General features: G+C 41.6%; 1 protein-coding gene and 1 long non-coding RNA gene across 13 annotated transcripts in view; one reads left to right on the forward strand and one right to left on the reverse strand.

Moving 5' to 3' along the window:
- Positions 1-1399: 1399 nt before the first annotated feature.
- Positions 1400-20903, reverse strand: MEIOC (meiosis specific with coiled-coil domain). 6 transcript variants are annotated; one of them, XM_083709212.1, is made up of 8 exons: positions 20826-20903; positions 19196-19324; positions 14945-15105; positions 11600-11704; positions 9264-11106; positions 7297-7431; positions 4669-4849; positions 1400-3041 (listed from the first exon to the last, which is right to left on the reverse strand). In XM_083709212.1, exons 2-8 carry the CDS (start codon positions 19235-19237, stop codon positions 2812-2814), a joined length of 2697 nt encoding a protein of 898 aa, XP_083565338.1. In that variant the 5' UTR covers positions 19238-19324; positions 20826-20903; the 3' UTR covers positions 1400-2811. The 6 variants fall into 6 exon arrangements, with proteins under 6 accessions (XP_083565338.1, XP_083565337.1, XP_083565336.1 ...); XM_083709211.1 differs by lacking the exon at positions 20826-20903 and adding an exon at positions 20104-20515; XM_083709210.1 differs by lacking the exon at positions 20826-20903 and adding an exon at positions 20217-20413.
- The window catches only part of LOC310830280, a 67528-nt gene continuing 61858 nt past the window's right edge, over positions 20550-26219 (forward strand). The window contains exons 1-4 of one of the 7 annotated variants that reach the window (XR_014557529.1): positions 20628-20681; positions 21849-21913; positions 24011-24062; positions 25501-25605. This is a non-coding gene — a long non-coding RNA (uncharacterized lncRNA). Of the gene's footprint in view, positions 20682-20832; positions 22440-22548; positions 22646-22675; positions 22787-23162; positions 23717-24010; positions 24063-25500; positions 25606-26219 lie in introns of those variants that run through there. The other 6 variants (XR_014557531.1, XR_014557530.1, XR_014557532.1 and 3 more) reach the window with 6 other exon arrangements.

A 26219-nucleotide genomic window follows, 5' to 3' on the forward strand; every position in this document is an offset into this window, starting at 1 on the left:
AAAAGGAGGAACTTCTGCCATCAGACTTGAGAAAACAGGTTCCTGAGCTAAGCCCTGGCACAATGTAGCCCTGGGTGGGAACGAAAAAGAGAGAGCTTGGCTGGGACCAGGGAAATGGAGCAAATCGCCTAGTAGTAAAATAACCTCCTAATCTTGGTTTACCAAGGTCACGTTCTGTCTTATAATTAATTAATTAAATAAATTTATATACTGCCCCAAAATCACAGGGCAGTTCACAACATGAAAATACAAAATGAGAAAATTCATAATAAAACCAAGAACAAAAATTAACCAATAACACCTCCCCCATTTAAAAGAACATATTGTTTTATCAGCCAAAGGCCTGGGAGAAAAGGAATGTTTTCACCTGGCACCTAAAGATATGTAATGAAGGCAGCAGGCGAACTTTCCTGGGAGAGCATTCCACAAATAGGGAGCCACGACAGAAAAGACCCTGTTCTCGTGTTGCCACCCTCCGGACCTCCCATGCAGGAGGCACACAAAGAAGGGCCTCACATGATGATCACAGTGTCTGGGTCAGTTCATACAAGGAGAGGTTGTCCTTGAGGTATGAGGCGCCAAGGACATTATGTCTTGTCCTTTAGGCACCTATTGAGCCCTCTGAAAACATGACCATCATTGACCTCCCTCCATCTTTGGTATGTGTTTGCGCTATCAAGGATGATTTCATTTATAGAAAGGTGTTTATTGCCAAGGGAAGGAAACTGCTTTCCGTAGATGGATTAAGTTTGGTGAACAAGGAGTTGAAAGGAAAAATGGAAGACTCATTGCAGGTGGATTCTAGGGTGTTCCACATTATTGTATCAATAACTAAACGTGGGTCATATATATAGTAGAGAAGGCACTTAATATCTGAATGGCAACTAATAGATGGCATTCACATGTCTTTGTAGGTGTAGCCCATAAAAGCCTGCCCAGGCATCTCACGGGTGATACTTACAGAGGGCAGATTCTGCCTTACGGATTTGAAGTTCTTTCTAATGTGACTTTCAGACTTCTGTAAGCTTGTAAATTTTACTTCAAAAAATGAAGTGGAAAGTATTGACTTGTGTTCTAGTATGCAGCTGTCTATAATTTAGGTACAGATCGACAATTGTAGCCACCAATCTTCCAGAATGCCCGTTTAACCTCAGCACCTACATCTTCACAAGAAATGGCTTGCGTGGTTTCTAAAAGTTGCTCAGATCGGACTTTTGTCAAGTTATTTAAAAGGGAAGGTGTTCTATAATTGTGGTGACTCACGGTCAGTCTTGGTAATAGTGATAAAACAGAGAGGGACATGATCTGCTATGGAGGCCTCAGGTTTGACATAAAACTCTTGATAGCAAGAGCCTGAATTACTTCCAAAGATAGGAATACAAATGTAGAAATTGTAGCATTCTTTTCAACAAAAAGCCAGTTTATTAGGCGAGAGTAAAGATAGTACAATATTTATTTTCATAACATGTAACGTATCAATGTCAAAATTCAACCCATCTTTGTGGCTACTATGGTATGGTGGTATGAGTCTGCTGCCTTATGAGGTTTATGTGGGCAGCATGGAAAGTCGTATCAATGATCAAAATGGTCCCCTACAGTTTCTCCTGCAATCTCAATCAGTCCCTTACATCATCTAAAGGCAATTTGTAGTTTGATTACACTTTTTAGCATACCGGGATTTCTAAAAGTTGGAAGAACACAGATGTTTAAAATATCTGTGTACCTAACCAAGGGTAGATAAGTAAATTTTATCCAGACATTATGTATTTATCTTCATGCTAGATTGTTAAAACCCAAGATCTCCTGAGCCACATAATAACATGCTAATTGAATAAATTACTCACATACAATAAAAAGATCAGATATTAAGAAAAAAAACCAAGCATTCAACAGTGCAAAAGTATGCAGAAGCAAACTAAGAAAACAAAATATACACCAAACAATCTCAAACCAAACTGGCTAAAGAGTTAACGTCAAAGAAAGTGCACTTCAGAACTTCTTGATACCCTCTTTAAAAGTAGTAAACCAAGGGTATTAAAATATTCATTATTCAGCTGCAGTGCAACTGCTAAAGGCTCAATTATATAAATGTAATTTTGATCACATTTAAATACTTTTAACAGATAATATTGATATTATTTAAAATAGGTACAAATGATTTTTTGCAAGTTTTTTTTAATGTTCCCTAACATGCATGGTTAGATAATGGCTTTATATAATATCACTAATTTAAGAAAATCTGGTCAATTTCTTTTAGATTCTTAAGATTTCAAATTCATAAATAAGTATTTTTAAATATTTTCATTTAACATTCATACTGGGTATGTTTAGCTTTGTTTCCTTCCTGTTTCCAGGTACTCATTGTCTAAAGAGAACAAATTCTTTTTCTATCACAATCAAAACTTATCTGTTACTAGACTGCACACAGTAACATGTGACAGTAATTCAAATTCATTATTTGAAAACAGAATTACTAACGAAATCTAAAAGAACTGTATCACACAGGCAGAATGATCATTGCATATGCCTGCACTGTAGAATGGATTTAAGTTCTACTTTGGCAGTTTAAAACTTTCTGATTTATTTAACATAACGTTAGGTCTGCCCAGTCAATATATTGATTCTGATAACATCAAAGGCTTCTTGGCTTGCGGTAACAGCTACTCAGCAGGTAGCTGCTGGGTTTAGGATAAGCAAACTTCAGTTCACATATCTCTTTACTTTTAATTTGGAAGGAAAGCTTTAAAAGTTCATTTACAATATTTAGTACAGTGCTATAATACATCCATATCTATTATCTCTATTTTTCCCTCAATGTTTTTTTGTTTCTCCCCTCTGGATCGCAGGGTTGCCACTATTCATCTGTTCATAGGTCTTATCTTCAGGTAGGACTAGCTCATGTAAGGCTTTTTCCACATCCGCTGTTCCAGTTGTCGGGGTTGTTTTTGGCAAGGTCATCTGAAGGGCACACCACAGCGTAGTGCGAGCTTTGCGTGTTGCTGTGCACATCTCTTTAATGGCCAGCGCAAGAGCAAAAACATCTGAGATGGGGGGGAAACAATATTTGATGTTGCTACTCTTTTGAAGTGTTCAAAATTGTGTACTTTAGCACAGAAAACTGCATTAATGTTTTGCTGCTTTCACTGGCTGTTGTACAAGAATAATTCCTGTGAGTTTGAACAGTGGTAGAAATGCAAGGTATGCAAATTATGAATGCCAAATACACATTCTCCCCCTAAAGAACACAATCCACAAGGAAGTTCTTCAAAGACTCAGTGAAGCAAAAAGGAACAGCTAAACTCACATTTGTGTTTTTGCATACCTCCCATTATTTCAATAATCCATTTGCAAGAGATATTCAAGGAGATAAAGATTTCTGAGCTAATCAGTCAAGCATAATGTGAATGAAGCAGCTTTCCCTTCAAGTCATGTAAACAATAACTGATAGTTGTCTTATAAAGGATAAACATCTCTTAGGGATGATGAAAGGCTGGGAAATCCTACTATTGGCAGGGCCAAGAGACTAAATTCTCTGTGAAGTCCCTTGTAAGTAGTGAGTGCAGAAGACATCTGTGAGTACAAGTTTTCGTTCCTTAAAGGAGTTTGGCTCTCCTAATTCTTAAGAAAGTGTGGTGGGGTGTTTTTTTCTGCATTCCACTAACATAATTCAGAGTGTTCCTATTACCACTGTTTCAGATGGTGGGTAAAAACAGGGGTAGGCAACCTAAGGCCCGTGGGCCGGATATGGCCCAATTGCCCTCTCAATCTGGCCTGCGGACGGTCTGGGAATCAGCATGTTTTTACATGAGTAGAATGTGTGCTTTTATTTAAAATACATCTCTGGGTTATTTGTGGGGCATAGGAATTCATTCATTTACCCCCTCAAAATACAGTCCGGCCCACCACACGGTCTGAGGGACGGTGGACCGGCCCATGGCTGAAAAAGGTTGCTGACCCCTGGGTAAAAAAGAACAGCACAAAAGAAGAACCAACGTACATGATGGAATACCACTCCTTAATTCCAGAAGACATTCTGGATTCATTGCATCAAGTAATCTGGCATCTCAACTCTGAATCTTGTACAGTGGTATCTCGGGTTACATACGCTTCAGGTTACAGACTCCGCTAACCCAGAAATAGTGCTTCAGGTTAAGAACTTTGATTCAGGATGAGAACAGAAATCGTGCTCTGGCGGCGCGGCAGCAGCAGGAGGCCCCATTAGCTAAAGTGGTGCTTCAGGTTAAGAACAGTTTCAGGTTAAGTATGGATCTCTGGAACGAATTATGTACTTAACCTGAGGTACCACTGTACCAATGTTTAGCACTGTAATGAAAACCCAAAAGTGCCAGGGGAGACTTGCAGTATATGGCAGTAAATCAGCAGTAAGCTGATTTAGCAGTCAATACACCATAGTCAAAAGAATTTGCTTGCACAGCAATTCTTGGATTGTAGTGCTCAAATCATTTACTCCAAAGCAGCCTTGGTGAAATCCTACTGAATCTAATACTACTTTTGGGAAATTGTTATTTAGTACACAATGTGCTTACTCTTTGCTAGGTGTGTAAATTTCAAACAAATATTAAACATGCCTCTCTTATTTGGGGCAAAAGCCCTAAAACGGCTCAAGGCAGAGAAACTGGGAGAACAAATATTAAAAGAAAAGTGCACCTCTATCATCTTGACATCTGGGAGCTCCTTGTCTTTGCCGATGTGAAGCATTGACAATTTCATCCTTTCTACGGGACTGCACAATGTGAATTGCTTCCAGGTGCTTGTCAAGAGCAGTAGAGATGTTAGCATGAAGAGGAGAACTTCGCAGGCGTTCCATTTTTCCCAGAAGAGTCACAACCTGCAAATATTCAAGAACAGCAATTTAAATTCTTTCATAGTTCTCTTCCTATAAAGCAGTTCTTATAAGGTCTGTTGATGTCTGTCTATAAATCCACAGCTACAAACATCTCATTTAAATCAGAACCATGTAACTAGCTTTTGGTCTTGTGTTTCTCAAAGAGCAGATCCCCAAGTCATATAGCAAGATGGGTTTTTTAATCTAAGCATTTCAAGGTCATCTAATGCAAATGAGAAGCTGAAGTTTTGAACCCTGTTGATTTCAAAATAATCTTAACATAAACCTACATAGGGTTCCTAAGTAATGCTATCCTGGCACTGAAAAGGCTGATTCCTAATACAGTAGTCTTAGACTACAGTAATGGGTATTTAGAACCAAAGCCATAATGTAATACTGAAGTTTAATTTAGCTGTACACCAATTTTGGTTTTGTTAAAGGTTAGTTCCAGGAAATTATAATGCATTGCTTTACTGATATTTTTTTAATTGTCAGTTTATCAAGGCACAATGCATAAATATAAAACCATGTTTCTTAAGCTACAAACATTATCACCAGTGGTGGTAGATGGTCACTGGGACTTGTGAGAATCATAGAAATGTAGAGTTGGAAGGTGTTACCAAAGGTCATCTAGTCCAACTCCCTGCAATGCAGCAGGAATTGCAACTAACCACCCCTGACAGATGGCCATACAACCTCTGCTTTAAAAGGGGCGCAACACCAAATGGAGGTGGCACCAACTAATTCTGTTCCCATCCTCCTCTCTGCTGAGTTCCACAAAGGGAAAACTGAAGCTAAGGGGGAAGCAGATGGCCACAGCCACCCTCTGGAACTGGTTGTAAATGAGAAGGCGGGTGGGCTTGGAGAAATCAAGACTGATGGGTGTGCTCTAATGTATCAGCCTTCACTGCTAATTACCCTCATGAATCCAGCAAGGCACAACCAAGTTCTTCCCCAAAGTACAGCAAGCACTAAAATTCAAACAGCATAAATTCAAGGCACACTTCTGAATTGTTACATCCTTGCCCTTTGTTGAACTTTTGAGTTGCCTGTATGTATATATCAATCAAAACTAAATTCACCAAGGAAGGAAAAAATCCCAGCTCCCAATGAATTCTGTTAAATTATTGGGGTTTTTTACAGGAGAGAACTACATTTTCATGCCAGCAAAGCCATGCAGTTCTAAGGCAAAGAAATATATCTGGTTTAACTCAACGAAGGAACATATGGATTTGATTGGGGGCAAGGGAAGGAGACTAGGCTATAGGAGGTTTACCAAGTTGGCTGTGGGAACCTACAGAAAACAGATTAAGAACTACACTGACAGCTTCAGAAAGGACAGTGCCAGGAGGTTTGGCCAGGAAAGCAAAGGAAAAGTTTTGATAACCCATTTTGGATCAGGACCTCAAAAGAAATGCATGGTGAAAAAATGACCAGATTTCCCTATGAAATGACTTTTCAGAAGCTAAGTGCTGCGTTGCTAATCAAGTAATCCAAAGTAGGTCAGAAGACTATGAAACAAACTACATAATCATTTCCCCAACTTTTTGAACTTTTCTCCCTTTTTTCCAGCTCCCACTCCCTATAACCAAACACCTTTTCTACAGTTGAATGTGCAGGTATTCTTGTGTGCAGCCTGCTGTAAGATGTGAGTTCATGTGCACTGGGTGCTAATCCAATCCTTGCTTTACAAGACTGAAACAGGACATCTCTGATGCCCTCTGATCTACTACATCACTTCTCCCAACTTGCCTGGAACTTCAGCCCCATTAAGGTTGTCATATTTCACTTAGGTAATTTGAGATGGAGACAGGTTTAAGTGCCTCCTCCTTGCCATTTCTCAAGCAGCTTTTGAAGCAAAGCAAAGAAGAAGCCATTGAGCTTCCACTGCACACATGTAGTTTGGCCCTGTGTTTTCATTTCACTTTTGTGTATGATTTGTTCCAATTTTCAGGAATGGATGAAAAGGTTCGGCTTTGAAGTGCTTTGCCTTTCTAACCTTTCTGCTACCCAAAGGGCTCGAGGATCAGGGAAGGCACTGCTGGGGTTTCCTATGCTGTGAAGACCAGTCTAGTAGGGGTCTGAAGCCAAGAAGCAGACAAAATGTCTCCTTTTTTTAATCTGTTGCCTCTGCCAAGGTTTTATAAATTGTAGATAGATAGAACTGGAATTAGGACTGGCTCTGCCTCACACAGAATGGAGTACACAAAGCTATTTTGCATTGTCCTCCCAACTGGAATAATTGGGAGGAACAACCTATATGCAGATACCCTCCAACAACCATATATGTTTTGTGTTTGGAACATCCAGCATCACAATTCCGATGTTCAGGAGAGACAGAATTAGAGGCATACTTATGCCAGTTTGGGGAGCAGAAGAGGCTAATAAGGTCTTGGGCATGAAGGGTCCAAACTAGTCAAAATTTGGTATTTTGACATTAAATAACTCACTCTGGCTTGTTCTCGTAACTGATCCACAATTAAGCGATCAACTCTGGATGGATTTGATGTCAGTCTTGGAATTGGAGTGTTGTTAGTACTAGACACTTTCTTCCCAGGGTAATTCTTGGCAAGAGCTGATTCAGTCTGGAAAAGATACAATTAATCTGTCATGTTAAAGACGGTAAATTATGGGGAGTATATTATAGGAAACTTGATTTATTCTTCTTTTGGGATACAAATGATGAGGATATCTACTTGAAACACAGCCATTAGTGGCATCTCAGTTGTGAAGCCAAACCCAAACTCCTGAAAATAAAAAACCTATAGCACATATTTACAAAACTCAGCATCCTATTTCTAATTTGACAAAGGGTGTTGAGCTGGACTAGAATAATTCAAGATCTCAAGCAGCAAAACACACCTGCAGCTGAGGTAGCAAACTGAAAACAAAACATAAATAATGTTACCCAAAGTAACAAAATAACTAATTGTTGCCATGCTGCCTGCAGAGAATAAGGATTATGCAGCATTCTGTAGAAAGGGTACAATTTAGATCTACATTGGTCAGTGTGAAGGTTTTCCTACTAATTTTAACAGACCATAAATTACATTCAGAGCCTTCAAAAAGTAAAACGGGCATATTTTAATGTTCATTATTTTAACTTCCAAACACCAGTTATATTGGAACAGTGTTAGAACTAAAAACGTATCACAACAATTTAGAATATTCATTATGTATATACCATATTGGCCTGAGTATAAGCCTCTTTTTTTACAAATTCCGACTGAAAAGTTAACGTGCGGCTTAAATTTGCGACCTTACAAAAATTGGCTTTTACAATATCACTGCTGAAACAGATATACGGTAAAACAGAACGGGTGTGATGTGAGTGCCTGCAGAATTTTAAGGGAGCAGTTTATATTCTGGTGAGGATTATAACCGGGCCAATACAGTAGGTCTTTTAACTGGCAATCAAAGCTGCATCATACAGCTAAGTAAAGGATTTAGCTCCAGCAAGCACAAGTGACATTCTAAAATGCTACTATGTTGCAAAAAATGCAGGAATATGTGCTCAAAGGAGGCTGCTAGAATAGAATTGTGGAATGTTAGGAAAACTGTCAGAAGTATTTTTTTCGATTGGGCTTTAGAGGCTAGAAACTAAATTGCCTCTTGCCTGCAAATTCAATTCAAGTGGTCCACAAAAAGGTTTTGCAGCAATCAAAACTATCAGTTCTTGGACCTGCACTACATTTATGTTTTCTGACAAGCTTGAGGCTGTTTTAACCAGGATCAGATTACCGAACAGTTAAACAAGACCCTGACCTCTCTAAAGTAAAGGTAAAGGTACCCCTGCCCGTACGGGCTAGTCGTGTCCGACTCTAGGGTTGTGCGCCCATCTCACTTAAGAGGCCGGGGGCCAGCGCTGTCCGGAGACACTTCCGGGTCACGTAGCCAGTGTGACGAAGCTGCTCTGGCGAGCCAGAACCAGTGCAGCACATGGAAACGCCGTTTACCTTCCCGCTATAAAGCGGTACCTATTTATCTACTTGCACTTAGGGGTACTTTCAAACTGCTAGGTGGGCAGGAGCTGGGAATGAAAGACAGGAGCTCACCGCGCCGCGGGGATTCAAACCACCGACCATGCGATTGGCAAGTCCTAGGCACTGAGGTTTTACCCACAGCGCCACCCGCGTTCCTTCTCTAAAGTAGTACTGGTTTAAACTGTGCCAGCAATTTCCAATTGATCAGGACTGAAGACTGAGCAGCCCAAACCTGTTCCATGTCCCTGGTCCTAGGCATTGATAAGAAAGCTGTTCCTATAAGCCTAGCCTAATCCTTCTGTTTCTTAGATACAGTAGTGAACAGAATATTTGAAACTACTCAATATACTTATTAAGTAATTTCAAAGATTCTGTTCACTGCTGTATCTACTCCCCGTTTTGTACTCCCTTCTGATATGCATGTTTCTTCTTACCTTTTTCCGTTCTTTCTCCAAAGCTCTCCATTGTTCATAACATTCTTCCAACCTAATATGAAGTTCACTGGCTGACCCACTCCTAGTTTTCATTGGTCTTTGAAATCCAAATGTTGGCATGAAGCCTGTGAAAGAATTGTCTCCGTACATCATATCATTAAAATAAGGGTACAAGTGGCTTAAATCATCATAGGAGAACAAATCATAAGAATCCATCAGGGGAATGACAGAATGCCCAAAAGGATGGGTAGATTTCAAAGGAAATCTGTTTGAATTAAGCTGTGGAACACTTGGACTGTGCCTCAAGTCACCCATCATGAAATTGTTTGAAAAACAAGAAGCCTGTGTGCGGTTCACACGGTTACTGACAATATTGTCTCCACTTCCTTGCCTGTGACTACTGAAGTGACCTTGAGACTCCAGTAAATCTTGGTAAGTATTCTGTGACAGTCCATCTAGATGTTTTTGTCCGTCCTCAGCATCATAATGTCCATTCTGTGATTTAACTTGAAAATTGTGCTTGTTCACATTTTCAATGATCCCATATTGCTGCGTATAGTTATCACAAAAACCATTTGGTTTGATTTTTTTGTCAATCATGGACTCAAAAAGACTTTCTTCTGTTACCTTACCCAGTCCTTCTGTATGACCGGCAGACTGAACTCTATCTCCAGCGTTGCTATCATTGAAATCAAAACCGGAAAATACTGTGGGGTTTTCTTGGCAATATTTCTGGAGCAACAAATTATTGCTTAAAGTTGCATTGCTTGATGGCAACTGAGAAAAATCATAATGATTGGAACCTTTTGAACCAGCAGTTAAATGATTATTCAACTTTATCAAGGTGCTTTGATTCCGAATAGGGATGGAGGAACTGTTTTTAGTCTGTATGTTGATCCATGTTGGCCTTAGATTTGTGCCTGATGAAGAAGTTACTGGGTTTGTTGATAAGATATTCAGTGATTTGAAATATTCTGAATTTTCTGTAGCATTTGCAAAATCACCACTCCCCGAAACAGCTGTGTGAGATTTGAGGGCAAAATCTGATTTTAAACCAAAGTCAGGGGTAAATGAATTTTCATTCACAAACTGCTTTTCTGACATGAGTCCGGTAGTCTTTTGAAATGTAAAATTCTGCTGTTCTGAAGAGACATCTTCCATTTTCTTCTGGACAGCTGGTTTATTTTGAAAAAGTTTACTATAATTATCAGTATCTAAACCTGGTAACTCAGGTGTTCCACTTGGTAATTTTTTACTCTCTTGAACATTATAATTTGCATTTTTATTATGCTTTGTTTTATTTGGATGAGAATAATCCAGGTATCTACAATAATCTGCACTTTCACCATATCTACTGAATTGTGAAAGAAGCATCTCAGCTCTCTTTTGGTGCACCTGTGCATCATGTCCTTTAGGACCTACCTTATCCCTTCCATAAGCATAAGTATCTGCTCCTGATTCTTTTATTGCTTCTAAAAGACTGGTTTGTGGGGCAAAACATGTTTTCACATATGAATAGTCTTGAAACTGTGGTGTCTTTGCATTCTCATTGTTCTGAATATTATAACAGCTGACATGATCATTCCTGGAAGGGTACAGCCATTGCTCATCAATGTCGATGTTAGTGAGCCCATGGTAAAGGTCATCCACTTTCTGTTGCAATGCTACAGGACCAGCATGCATATACTGTTTGTCAGACACGGGCAAAGTTTCTCCACCATAAAAAGTCTGTTGAGGGATGGCTCCATCTATTGGCCTCTTTGTTTCCGACAGCAGGTCAGGGTGGTCTGTAAATCGGGTTGTGCTCACAGGCCATACTGATTTTAAGTTGGAGGCGCACGCCCTACAAGAATGAAACATAAACAGTTGCACAATTCCTTACATAGATTTTAACCTATTATACTAATCTTTATTTTTACTTTTGGTATGTCCCATGGCCAGTGTGTTGTCAGAGCTATTGGTATAATTTCAAATGAAGACTGTGAAAGCCAGAGACATGTATCAAGCTAGATCACACTAAACTTTTTTTTGGGGGGGTGGGTTCAAAACCGATACTTGAGGTCTACATTTAGTTGGCATACCACTTATTTAATGCACATCTTTATATATGAATGATGTGTAATAAGCTGTTTAAAGTACTTGCCAAAACCACAAATACACTAATAAAAAATGTAAGATTCAGGTTAATATGCATTACTGCCTTCTTGATAATGGCAGCAGAAATTACAAGCTTCCACTGATGGCAGATGCAGAATATTCTCAGTCAAACAAGAGCAGTTGGAAAAAGTGAGTAGATGTGTAGGAAATTACTATCCTATGTTGAATATATTACCAACCCGTCAGCAAAATACGGCTGAGATTTATCTTGTTCTTCCAAGATGTTAGACACAAGTCCATATAAGTCTGTTTCACTGCCATAGTCATTTCTTTCTGTTTGAATCCTAAGTAGGGTGAGAAAAGTAGGTTAAGTATTTGCTAAGAATGTCTGCCTATATTCATATTTACATTTCTATTATTTCTAGCTGTAACATTTGCCACCAAAAAAAAATCAACAATATCCTTGAACTGCATCTTTTAGAGCTGCCTGTGTTCCACAAAGATCTCACACATTAACAGATTGTTTGAGAGCTAGCATGGAACGTAAAGGCTGAATGTAGACCACTGAGACATTTCACCATCTACAAAAGGGGGAAGAAAATCAAAATCCCTTTAACCTCTTGACTGTGCTGCTTCCCAAGCTGTCAAAGACCCACGTCACAACCATCATGTTGACTTGAAGCCCAGCAAGTTCTTTTTTTGTTCAGATTATTTATAGTACATTGTACACCCAGACATATTATGAGAGCCTGCGGTTCAGAATTCCCGCAGACTATTATGAATGACAGCATGTTAAACCTGTCGATGAGTGGAATATACAAATGATTCAATAATTTAACTTGTCCGCCTCACATGCAGACTGCGCATATTTGACTGCATGCAGACTTGAACCACATACAATGTGTTCATCCCTGCTGCAGGCAAACCCCAAGGACAGGTGTGGGAAACTTTTTCTGGTTGGCAGGTCAGATCCTTATCTCCCTACCCCTGCTGACAGGTGAGCAGGTCCATCAACCTGTCACTCACCCATCATTGTGATATCAGGTGACAATGAGCTTTGACTTCAAAGCACAGTACAGGACTGTTTGAAAGTCTGTAAATAGCTCCATGCTGCTACATGAACCTCTTAAATCAGAAGGTTCAAACAGCAGAGTGGGGCTGCTTGCAAAGGAGCTTTCAAACAGTCCCACACTGCTCCTTGAACCTCTGGTTGTCAGAAGTCGAAGCAGCAGTACAGGGATGGAGAAATGGTTTCCACTGAAACTGCTGATAAACTGGAGGTCCCACCCACCTGTGTTTTTCAGCAGTTTAGAACTGCTTACCCCTCTCGGAGCAAGGCTGCCTCTGCCAGCCATCAGCTAATGGGCAGTAAAAGCATGTCTTGCTATAGGAAAGGAACAACTGGCAACTCATTTTAAGCTCCCAATTGTTCCTTTGAAGCCCTGCCCTTACCTGCCTCACACCTGATGTCATGTATGCAGGTAGGCATGGCTTGCTTAAAAAGAGCATGGTGAGCTAAAAGTAAAAGCCTGGTGAACCAGCTTCCCCACTCCAAGTTGAGGCAGCCCAGCTAAATAAGCTCTTGTAAGATTTTAGACAGCAGGAAGAAAAATGATGTTACTATGTTGTAAGTAAATCAACTGATAAACAGTGATGTGGTTTAACACAAGATTTTGAATTCAGGTAATTTGTATCAATTTTCTTATGCCCTAGACTGATCTTACTTGCCATGTTTATTTTACTTTAATAAACAAAGCTAAAAATGTGAAATTACCTAATTTTTTGCCTAATATTGTATTTGCATTTGGCTCCCATTCATTGCTGCTAATAAATATATGAAATAGAAAATTTCCATGGAAGGATGAAACCCTGGGAAAGTTTCCAAATAAAGGATCCATAGATTCAGTGGGCTATACCAGGATCTCAAGATCATCTAAATTACACCGCTATCCTCTGACATATGCCGTACACTAACCCACTTCTAGTGGTGCTGGCAAATTTCTCCCAAGCCAGGCTCAGAAGAATATTTCAGGGCACTGGAAAACCCACCGCAAAAGGAAAGGTGTAACTTGTAAAACCCTGTAATTCAACCATAGTGCCCTCTTTTGCCCAAGTTTCTTGAAGAAAGATGATATAATGTGTTTGCAGATAGGAACAGAAATCACTGTCTTGGGTCTTGTTCGGCCACCAAAAGGAAAGGTATGTTTTATAGCAAGTGTGGAGAAACTTCAGCCCTCTAACTCCAATCATTCATTGCCATTGGCCATGCTTGCTAGAAGTTGTAGCTCAGCAATATCTAGAGGGCCAAAGGTTCCTCACACCTATTTTACATACTCCAAACTTCCTCTCCCACTCAAATAAAAATCTGCCACTCCTCTCCACACCCTAAAGCCATCCCTGCTACACACTCTGAACATTACCCTTCCTTCCCACATTCTTCCTTCCCCCATCAGTGGAAAAACAGGTAAAGGTAAAGGGACCCCTGACCATTAGGTCCAGTCGTGACTGACTCTGGGGTTGCGGCGTACAGTTTCCAGGTCATGTGGCCAGCATAGCGAACCAGAGCAGCACACGGAAACACCGTTTACCTTCCCGCTGGAGCAGTACCTATTTATCTACTTGCACTTTGACGTGCTTTCGAACTGCTAAGTTGGCAGGAGCAGGGACCGAGCAACAGGAGCTCACCCCATCGCAGGGATTCGAACAGCCGACCTTCTGATCGGCAAGCCCTAGGCTCTATGGTTTAACCCACAGCGCCACCCGCGTCAGTGGAAAAACAACAGAAGCACAAATAAATTTTCTCTTCCCTCGCTCGCTCGCTCCCCTCTTCTTTTTCCCTCACTGATGTGGTGCAGTAGATTATACCAAGTGTGATGGGGTGCAGTGAACTATGGAAGATGCAGTTCTTACAGTTCATGCAACTGCAGGAGCTCTTGAAATAACTACAGCCTCTATTAGCCTGAGGGGGGTGAGAAAAGGAAATAAGTATTTCTTTTCAACTCTCCCACAGCCTCTGCTGCTCCCACCAATAACATGGGCAGGGGGAGTGTGGTTGGGGTATAGAAGAGGGTATAATAACCCCTTCCTGAGTTCTAAGTTTGGCTCAGGATTTCCACACCCACCCAGAACCAATCAGGAAAGCTTCAGAGGGGTCGCTCATTCTCTCATGCTATAAATAGGTGGTAAGAACAGAATGGCTGATGCCTGACGGACACCTTTACAGTATATGGAACAAATTAACAAGCAATATATTAAAGCAATATAAATTAAAGAAAGTGAGCATAGCTGCATTCTACATCAAAAAGCAAAAAAAAAAAAACACCAAAAACTTCTGAGTTGCTAGCCTGACCTGAAAAGAACTCAATTCTGACACCAAATATAGAGTCAAGATGGATTCTGAACATGAAAAATAAGAACCCACCATTCACAAATTCTCTCCAAAAAACACATCATGTTTTTTGGACATGTATTGTCAGTTTGTACCCTTCAGTCCTGTAGAAATTAGCAATTAATGCAATGAAAATAAGCAAACTATTAACCATACAATTTTCTCTTCCTAGTCATATAACAGTTAAATTATATACCTGTTCTTTACACTAATCTGAGAATTAGGGGGTTGTTTAATATCATCTGCATATGTAGACCATGGGACATAGAAAAGAGAAGAATCAGCGTGGTTTGAACATTCAGAAGCTGTAGAAATTGAAGTACTGTAAGGCTGCCGTAAGTCTACATTCTCTTCACTCTGTATTTTAAATTCAAGAAGAGAAAATTAATATTAAAAATATTATTTATTTTACTGCATTAATTTCATAATTAATTTCCTAAATTGAGAATAAATTGGTTGGAAAGGACCAAAGGCCATCAAGTTCAGCTAATTGATTCCAGACAGTACTAGTCATCCCCACGACTACTGCAAAGGAGCCACATCACGACACACTAAAGAGAGATTACTCAGCCACTTAGACGGGTGGCGGGGCGGGGACTTTTACTGATCTGAAATAGGCTACAGCAAAGGTATATAATAGCAACCACAAATATAGCTACATTTTGCTTTAAAACCCTTGAGAGTATTTCCCCCCAGTTCCAGAGATAATGTTCCCAAATTTAACATACTTCTGTTTTCTAGTTTCTAAGAAAACCAGTAAACAACACTAAATAAAATTTGTTTCCAAATTAATCTCTGAGGTAGGAGTAAGTTATTACTTCTGCCAGTTAAAGGGAATTTGTTGTTGAAACTTAACACAATTCAGCAGAATTTTGCATAGTGGAAGATAATTTATACTCGTTGGGCTAAATTCTATTATACAACACTTTGTACTAAGGGGAATTCTATTTGGATTTCATTTATTACTAAGGCATTCAGTGTGCAATCAGTTTTACTTGTGTAAATGAATAAAGTATGTCAAAGTGATGTGTTCATCATATGACCCCAATGAAGTAATCCTAATCCAAAGTTTTGTATACTGGATGCATGAAAGTGTGATGTCCAGGGAAAACATCCAGCAATAGAGTAATGTGTGTAATGCTGCATGCCTAAGCCCATGTGGCATACAACACATTCTGTCTCCATGGGAAATATAAGCTTATAACTGCACTGTGATACCTGATCAAAGTAATTGAAAATGAAAAATGAGTTATGCCTTATGCATTGAATTTTAATTGGTGAAATGATTGCTTGTTCAGTTTCCATGGCTGTTCATTCACATATATTATCATTTATACAGTACTTTTAATGAACAAAATATTTTACAATTCTCTTTAATGTTTTGAAAAATGAATTTGAAATATTTTCTAGTTCTATATTCTAGCATAAAGTCTAACAACCAATACCAACTGCTAGGGAGCTAAAGAGACAAGACTTGTATAAGACCTAAAGCAGGTTTTACTTCAGGCTTTTAAATCATTTTTTTTCTATCAGAACTAAGTTTACATCACTTTTTCATTAAAAATCCCTCATTTCCCTCATACAAGCTTTCTTTATTTGTTAAACAAGTGAGAATCAGATATACTTGCCAAACTACTATACTTGGAGTAGATTACTCCAAGATCTTTCAGAAGATAGTAATCTACCTTCTGCCCACCTGAGCTAGACAATTCATGGCTAAGTGAGAATACAAAAATGTTTGAAGCAGCTATGGTTGCACAAATTCATTATGGACAATCTGATAAGTAAAAGGTAAAGGTACCCCTGCCCGTACGGGCCAGTCTTGCCAGACTCTAGGGTTGTGCCCTTATCTCACTCTATAGGCCGGGAGCCAGCGCTGTCTACAGACACTTCCGGGTCACGTGGCCAGCGTGACAAGCTGCATCTGGCAAGCCAGCGTAGCACACGGAACGCCGTTTACCTTTCCGCTGGTAAGCGGTCCCTATTTATCTACTTGCACCCGGGGGTGCTTTCGAACTGCTAGGTTGGCAGGCGCTGGGACCGAACGACGGGAGCGCACCCCGCCGCAGGGATTCGAACTGCTGACCATGCGATCGGCAAGTCCTAGGCGCTGAGGTTTTACCCACAGCGCCACCCGCATCTGATAAGTAGTACCTTTTAATATGCAAGTGTTAAACTGAGTTTGCTAAACCTTTCTTTTAAATCCCATTAAAAGTTAGGATGCCTGTAAATTATCTATCAAAACTGGATGGTTAGCTGAGAAGCAAATGGAAGATAGTTAGCTATTCAGAAATTTTATTTTTAAAGGATATATTATTTTATTTGCAGATGCAGTCAGAAGGGAGTTAAGATATTGTGTACTACTCTCTCGCTGAAAGATGGGGCTATTTATTAAATTTATTCCCCATCTATTCTTCCTGAAGAGTACTGAAGGCAGCTAACAACATAAAATCCATTGAGACAATTTTCAATAATTAAGGATTAGTTATAGAAACCACAGTGCCTATATATACCTATCCGCTTCCAATGATCTTAAGAATTAAAAATGTATTCAAATTCTTCCTGAACATAGCCTTGCAAAAAGTATGCCTGGTCTTCCTCAGAAGGGTTTCAGAGATGGGGTACTGCCAGAGAAAGCCCTTTTGTGTTTGTACACTGGTAGCCATCCATGGTATGGAGAAGTATGAACCTTCCTCTCTACAATCACAATTTGTATTTGTCTAGCACTCCATACAATAGGTAGCTTATTAGGACAGTTGCTATAGTTGTCAATCTACAAGAAAGTAAAAGGTACCCCACTAGCTCAAATTGGCTCAAACTAAATGACCATCTAGTTAACAGAGCAAGAAAGCAACAGCCCTGCCACACTGTTGTCCCAGAAACAGGGTATTCAGTCAAACACTGCCTCTGAACCTGGATCATCAATCTACAGGGCTGCATCAGCAAATCAGCTCATCAAACTAGAGGACATGGCGCCACACTAATACAGCAATTGGGGGTGTGAAGATAATTTTTTAAAAAGCAAGTCCACTATTCACTGAAAACATTGGATACTTCTACTAGACGCCCAAGCAGTGTTTGCGGGAAAAGGAACTCTTTACCTTTCAGACCAGCTTGAAAGTCCATACACACCACTCTGGAACTCCTTGGAGAACTTGCACATTAATAGAGTTAACTGCCATTCAAAAATGGGCATATGCTTTTTCACCCAAGTTTTCAAATATGTTTAACTTAAAGTTCAGCTATAATGAGTTATCATGTACTTAGAAGTGAGTGTTGAAATGTAACACATTAGAAGGGGAAATATTTCATGTAGTCCCATTCCTTCCAAGTTATTCTGGATATGACAAGAGACTGAATATAGACGGCTGCCCTCCTGGATATCATCGTACGACACAGATGCTAAGGAAATGAGCATTATGAGTACAGCAGGGGTTCCCAAACTGTGGTCTGCAAGCCACATTCAGGTGGTCTGCAGCGTGTCTGAATTTGTGGCTGAAGGTGGAAGATGACATAGCCACTCCATACTGATTTTTAATTGTATTTTTATTTCTTCATTTATTTCTTATATTGTACTTTATATTGTACTTTACAATTTGAATCTGACGGACTTTAAATTATAATCCAATGAATCAAATACAATATATAAGAACTAAAGGAAGCAATAAAGGTAAAAATTAAAAATTCTACAGAATCAAGTACAATGTACTGCAATTTCTACAACAGGCATAAAAATAATTGTAGCCTGCCAAGAATCTCAGGAATTTTCAAGTTGCCCTGGAGGGTGGGAGTTTGGAAACCACGGAACTAGAGTAACATATAAAGAGCATGTGCCCCCCCCCCCGCCCCAACATGATACTTACTTTAATTTATAAAAGGAACCCTGACCATTAGGTCGGCGTGACCGGCTCTGGGGTTGCGTGCTCATCTCGCTCTATAGGCTGAGGGAGCCGGCGTTTGTCCGCAGACAGCTTCCGGATCATGTGGCCAGCATGACTAAGCCGCTTCTGGCGAACCAGAGCAGCACACGGAAACGCCGTTTACCTTCCCGCCGAAGCGGTCCCTATTTATCTACTTGCACATGACGTGCTTTCGAACTGCTAGGTTGGCAGGAGCAGGGACAGAGCAATGGGAGCTCACCCCGTTGCGGGGATTTGAACCGCCGACCTTCTGATCGACAAGTCCTAGGCTCTGTGGTTTAACCCACAGCGCCACCAGCGTCCCTTACTTTAATTTATAGTACCCTGTTCTTACTCAAGTACAGAAATCACATGAGAAGCAGCTCTAATGCATTTCAAATACAGTGTTTATTATCAGGCCAGTAAAATCAAATAGAACCATGCTAATAGTGTGATGCTAGTAATGCTACATAATGCTTTATTATGAAAACTCTCTAATGTATTTCTAAAAGAAAATTATCTCAAGTTGATAAAAAAACTGACTGAACCTGCAATTTGTAGCAATCATAGAAGGAGCTGCAACCTGTCATGATAACGTTATTGAACACATCCGTCAGTCTTCCACTGGACTCTGCACTATTCAAATAGCGGCTGGTGCCTCTGAATGCTACTTTGGGCTGAGACAAAAAAGTGGAAAGACAAATTAACCTACATCTAAATTGTTTTACAGATACCAACATCCCCCGCCCTTTCCGATTTCCTACACACTGCATTATTATACTGAGTTTGAGAGAACCAGTCTATTACATACACACCCCTCCCCATTTCTCTAAAGCATCAACGAGGCCCGATCTGTAATCATTCATATATATATATATATATATATATATATATATATGAGAAAGCCAAGGGGGAAAACCGCACAGGTGCCTTTGACTCTCTCAAATTCTGCTTTTCGGCCGACTTAGAGCCAAACAGGTGTCGCTGTTCTGAAGGCAATCATTTCTCTGCCGAGGAACAACTGAGAAATGGCAGGCAGATGAGGGGGAAAAGTGTGATGTGAAAGCAAAAAAACACACGACTTGGCCAACAGTTGGTTCCACACAACCGGGTGTCCCAGTTCTGGTATCCCAGGGACACGCCGAACTTGTCGAGTCGTCCGCTTCCCCAAATTCCTCTGCACTCCCGCCTTGCTTCCTCAGCCCGCGACACCCGTTTCTCCTCGTCTCTCCCCTTCCGACGACCCCTTTCCACCCCCCTCCATCTTCCTATTCAAACCTAACTCGGAAGAGCTGCTTTCCCACTCTGTGGGGAGGGGGAACCAGACGCAGCCCCCCCACCGTTTCAAGGCCCCTTGCTCTTTCGACAGCGCCCCCCGCGCCTCAACTCCTCGCCCCCTCAGCGGCTCCCTTGGGCCCTTCTCTCCCCCCTCAGCGCCCCGCGCCCCTCAACCTACCCGCCCTAGAGAGAGCAACCCCCGCCGCTTGCTCTCCCTCCGCTCGGCCACCCCCTCACCTCCATCCCCTTCCCTACACAGGTTTAAGGGCGCCTCTCACTCCACACACACACCCGCCCCCTCTTCAAGGGAAACCAGGGGCCAGAGAGGGGCGTCGCGCTGCCCCAGCCATGACCGCGCAGGGGGGCGTGGTAGCTCCCTTCACCCTGCAGCCCAGACTGGCTCTGACGGCGCTGCGAGAACAGCCAAGGCAGCCGTTACCAAGCCTGACAGGGAGGGGGGAGGGGACGGCCGGGTGGCAGAGAAGGGGCCCGCCGAGGTTCTCCCTCCACCGCGCGATTGGCCAGCACCCGCAGCCGGGCTGCCAATAAGGCGCCGACCTTCCCCCCTCCGCTCCCTTTTCTCCTCCCCCGTAGGCCCGCCTCCTCCTCCCTCGGGTCTCAAGACATTTAACCACGAGGGTATGGAGCTCAGGGCCACCAATAGAGGGCGAGCCCGAGGCAAAAGTGTGATTCCAGCACGCCTCCCCTCCCCCTGCTCGCGTTAACTGGCGGTTGCCGATGTCCGTCTCCAGAGAGGTGGGCCAATCCCATGTTCATATAGGGTACAGCACCTCCTCCTCCTCCTCCAAACCCCCAGATCGGCGCCGGCTTCTTTGCGCATTGGGCAGCCCGCGCGTCCAATCGCAACCTCTCCATTGTTTTTTGCCCCTTTCCGCCTACCCCATTCAGCGGACCGAGGGACACCTGGCGCGCGATTGGACGCGTCGCCGCCTGCCCAATGAGAAGCCGGGAAAGTGGTTTGTTCACCCGGTGATAAGCAAAAAAGGCGGTTGGAGTAGAAGCTTCAAGCCTTTTCCCGCTCGAAAAAAAAGGGGGGGGCTAGGAGTGTGAGGGGGAAGCAGCTTGAGGAAATATGTGGTGGGACTGAGAGAGAGAAGCGGGTAGATTTAAAAACTGAATTTTAAAGAACTGAACATTTTTTAAAAAAAACAAACTGAGGTAAACCCACAGCTGGTGAAGGGGAGCTGTGAGAAGGACTGAGGCAGGAGCAGGGCTGTGGTGCAGTGTTTGTGCCTGCGGCAAACGAGAGACTTCGCTTGGGCTACTAAGATTCAGCCCTATATTCTCCTTCCCCCCCCCCCAAAAAAAAATAAAAATAAATGTGAAAAGGAAAGATGTTGCATATGCGCTGTATGTAGGATTTGATGTGGGGAGAGTCCCACTGCACCTTGACCATTTTAGGGGTCTCCACAGGGCCAGAGACGAGTCACATAAAAACCTAAGAGCAGCTTGCTGGAACAGGCTAGTGGCCCAACTAGTCCAGCATGCTCACAACCAGATGCCCATGGGAACCCGCAAGTGGGACCTGAGCGCATGAGCACTCTCCCCTACCCTGGTTTCCAGTATTCGGGAGGAGACCGCCTCAGACCTTGGAGGTAAAATACAGTAGTTATGGCCAGTAACCACTGATAGCTTTACCCTCCTAATCTTAAAAGCCATCCGGGTTGGTGGCCGTCATTGTCCTCATGTGGGAGTGAGTTCTGTAGTTTTATGCACTGTGTGAAGAAGTGCCTGTTATATCTGTCCTGACATTCAGTTTTGCTAGGGTCTAATGTTAAGAAGGCAAAAAAAAAAAACCCAAAAAAAACTTCCACGCATAACTTTATAAACTTCAGTCGTCACCTCTTACTTGCTTTTTCTCTGAACTGAAAAAATCCCAAATGCCGCAACCTTTTCTCATAGGGAAGTTTCTCCATTTTGGTTGCCCATTTCTATACCTTTTCCAACCCTCCAATATCCTGTCTGAGGTGAGGTAATGAGAATCATACACAGTATTTCAATTGCAGTTGTGATATAGATTTATATAACATGGCAGTTTTACTTTCAATTCTTTTCCTGAAGACCCCTAGCATAGAATTTGCCTTTTCCACAGCTGCCATATACTGGGTCAACATCTTCAAGCTAGCCACTGTGACAAAAGGTCTTGTTCCTGGTTTGTCACTGCCAGGCCCCATGACACCATCATTTATTGCAGATAATTAAACATTCTGTCTGTGTGAGAGCACTTAGAAAGGGATGCTGTGGTTACTAAGACCCAGCATGGGTTTCTCAAAAACAAGTCATGCAAGACAAATCTCATTTCTTTTTTTGATAGAGTTACAGGCTTAGTGGATTAGGGGAATGCTGTAGACATAGTGTATCTTGAGTTTAGTAATTCCCCCCATGATATTCTTGCAGAGAAGCTGGTAAAATAAGGGCTGGATGAGGTAACAGTTAGGTGGATTTGTAGCTGGTTGACTGCTGTCTAATGGAAATGTTGCTTGCGATGGTGGAGTACAGTGGTACTTCGAGTTAAGTACTTAATTCATTCTGGAGGTCCGTTCTTAACCTGAAACTGTTCTTAACCTGAAGCACCACTTTAGCTAATGGGGCCTCCTCCTGCCGCCATGCCACTGGAGCCCGATTTCTGTTTTTATCCTGAAGCAAAGTTCTTAACCTGAAGCACTATTTCTGGGTTAGTGGAGTCTGTAACCTGAAGCGTATGTAACCTGAAGTGTATGTAACCCGAGGTACCACTGTATATATTAACCCCTTCAGGGCCCAAGTGGGATTTGGCACAGATATGTACAGTATCAACTCTTTCTAAGGCACCAGTATCTCTATCCTGTAGCATGGATGGAGCCCTACCTGTCATTGTGCCATGGGTGTGGTTGAGTCCACCGAACACATTCTCTTGACTTGCCCTTCTTATGCAGAGCTTAGACAAAATTTTATAGATCCACTCCTATGTCAATTTAGCTTCCTACCCGGAGAAAACCAGGTTTTACATTTGCTGAATAATGTCACTAGAGCTATACCTTCCTTGGTGGCCAAATTTCTTTTTTTAGCTTTTAAGCGTTGCAAGACTATAATTGACTGTATTGATATGGGGCTATCTGTTTAGCCCATTTTAGTGTTGGCTAAGCTCTAAAATCTTCCTGGATGTTTAACTGTGTATTAACAAATGTACTTTTTTCTGACTGACGGTCGAATAAAAGGTTGATAATGATGATGGAGCCCTATGTGCTGTTCTGAAGTATATGCAATTGTCTCTAAATTTCTGTCCAGCATGATACCCACTGGGGCACATGTGCCTGCAGATGTCTTCCTTGGTGTCTCTGGTTTCCTCCCCCCCCCCCCCAGCCCTGAAATTAGACATTATATTGTAGTCCTTTTAGGAACCCAGATCTCAAGCCACTTAGGGCTTTATAGGCAAGTACCGATCAGAAGGTCGGCGGTTCGAATCCCCACGACAGGGTGAGCTCCCGTCGGTTGGTCCCTGCTCCTGCCAACCTAGCAATTCGAAAGCACATCAAAGTGCAAGTAGATAAATAGGTACCGCTCCGGCGGGAAGGTAAACGGCGTTTCTGTGAGCTGCTCTGGTTCGCCAGAAGCGGCTTAGTCATGCTGGCCACATGACGCCGGCCAGTAAAGCGAGATGAGCGCCACAACCCCAGAGTCGGCCACGACTGGACCTAATGGTCAGGGGTCCCTTTACCTTTACCAGCACAGAGTAGAATTGTGTCCAGAAATAGAGCAGCAACCAGTGTAGCTTTTTAAGAACTGGCAAGGTAAGTTCAGTGTAACTAGTCCCAGTTAGTAGCCTAACTGGTGCATTCTGTACTAACTGGATTTTTTTGGGGGGGAAACCCTGAATGGCAATCAACACATATTTTGCATTTACTTGTACAAGGTGACTCATGAGTGATCCTGTCACCACTTAGACATATAACTGTGATAGGATCACCACTTAGATAGTGTAGTAAACTTGCATAGCATCCTGACCTTTTTAATCTCCGTTAAGTCATTTGTCTTTTCTGGCCTCTCTCTCCATCCATTCTCCCATACCTTCTCTCTTCTCCTAGTACCAACAGCATGCCAGTACCATGACAAACAATTCAGAAGTTAGAAGTTACGGTAATAAATTTGAGTGCTGCTATGTATAGTTTACCTATGTTAAACTGATTGTAACTTTTTATGCATATTTTTCAATTAATATTCTCTTGAAACATGGGGGAAATAGTTAAAAATCTGTTAAGTATATACTGTACAGGCTGGGAATCAGAACAGACAGCAGATGGTGCTAGAAGCAAAGGCAAATTTCAGTGCTTGAGTCTAGATTTGTGTCCAATCCTTTTATAAACCATCAGTATATGAATTTTCTGTGAGCCTCAGTTGGGAGTTGGCTAGGTTTTCCCAGTTTTTCTGGTTTTGCCACAGTATAGAGCATTGAAGTTCTCAAACCCAGATTTAAGGCCTAATCAATGCAGAATTAGATGTACTTACGTACACATGCATACTCAACTTGGCTGCCCCCAAATCCTCTTACTCTTCCCCACTTCCCCACAAATAATATTTTGTAAATGGATGTAAAATAACACTGCCTGCCCCATAAAATATGTACAAATTGATCCAGAAATGGTGTTGCTAGTTTGGGACAACCTGGCTCAGTAAGTCCACAACCAAGTTTTACCAGTTAAATCCAAAAGTATTGTAGCCTTCCCAACTGCAAAAGAACTGGCTTCCCACCCTGCTTCCGAGTTTAAGCAGATTATGCAAACTGTTAGTCCTTAGTCATGTTCCAAAGACAGAGTGGCAGAATGTGCTGTCCAGGTTTTTTCTTCTGTTTATTACCAGTATTTCTAGATCTTAAGAACAGCAGAACTCAGGGTGGTTGCCAAAAATCCAAAGTATAAAAATAAAACAAAATGAAATAAAACACTAACTAAAATCACTTACAAAAACAACAATAAGAAAACACCCAATTTCCAAAAGTTTGGAGAGGCTAAGGAAGAACACCAGTGGGTTTTTCAGGGGAGCATGTTATCACACTATCACAGTTCCGGGAGACACTGCAGAAGAGACAATGTTCCTGATAGATGATAATATTTAAGTGGACCCAGATACAACCTGTAACCATTACAAAGTTTTCAGAACAGGTGTTATAGGTCATTACCTAGCTTAGCCATACCTGTCAGCAGATTGGTGCTGATGTTTTATACTATCTGCATTTCCCAGACCGACTTCAAAAGCAACCCTCCATAAATCTCATTGCAGCAGTCTAGTCTGAAAGACTGTTAAGGCGTGGATGGCAATAGCATGATCATTGTCTAGCAGTAATGGGAGCTTTTCCCTTTTCTTTACACAACACTTGGAGCTCCTCTCTGGAAATTTCTCTTCCCCCTTTCATGCAGGTACAAAAGTATCCAAGCCACATTTTGCTGGCACAAGAGAGCTGCGCATTTTCAAGAAATGCTTATCTGTAGAACTGAAATACTTGTGCTGTACCCTATACCTACAGACTTTGGTCCAATCAGTAACAGACAGACAATTCACCTGTTCTCTTATTCTCTAGGCCTCAGAATTGGAACCAAGTTTGCAGTCCCAGAGGGACATTGGCATTAGGAAGAACTGAGAAAACAACTGTAAAGAAAAGCAAGGAAAGCTGGAATGGAAAGAGGTATGCTTAGCCTTAGGAAAAGAAGATTAACAAAGAAGTTGTTTGCACACTCCCCCCCCCATAAGTTCCATTGTGTTAAGCAGGACCTACTGCTGAGCAAATGTATTTAGAATCAGAGTATGAGTCATGGGTGGGCGAAAGAAAGGTTTTTTAAAAAACAACAACAGCAACAACCTTGATTAGAACAGGCACTCATTTCATCTGCCAAAACTGGGGCAAGAACAAACACAAGGGATTTAAGCATTGGGGTCAGGATCCTAGATTTACTTATATCTAAATCCTACCAGGGCAGGTTGGGAATAATTACAATTGCATGGCTCTAAGCATATGATTTCAATCAACTCAATAAGTTGCCATGGGGTAAAAAAGAAAAGAAAAAAGGATATAATCTGCAATTATTTCACTAGCAAAAATGATCATCATTATAGCAGGTTCTGTGTGGGGAGGAGGGAGGGTTTGTATGATGTGAACCCCCATAGAAGGTTTCAGCGTTCTCCTACTAAGCCCCTATCAGGAGGGGTTGGGCCATCTAATTTTCTGTGGGGTGTACTTTGAAATTAAGTGGGACCTACCATAAAATGTTGCTGTGTATCTTCACCTTACAGCAGAAGTGT

Source organism: Podarcis gaigeae, assembly GCF_964106915.1.
Source record: "Podarcis gaigeae genome assembly, chromosome: 13".
NCBI classification, from domain to species: Eukaryota; Metazoa; Chordata; class Lepidosauria; order Squamata; family Lacertidae; genus Podarcis; species Podarcis gaigeae.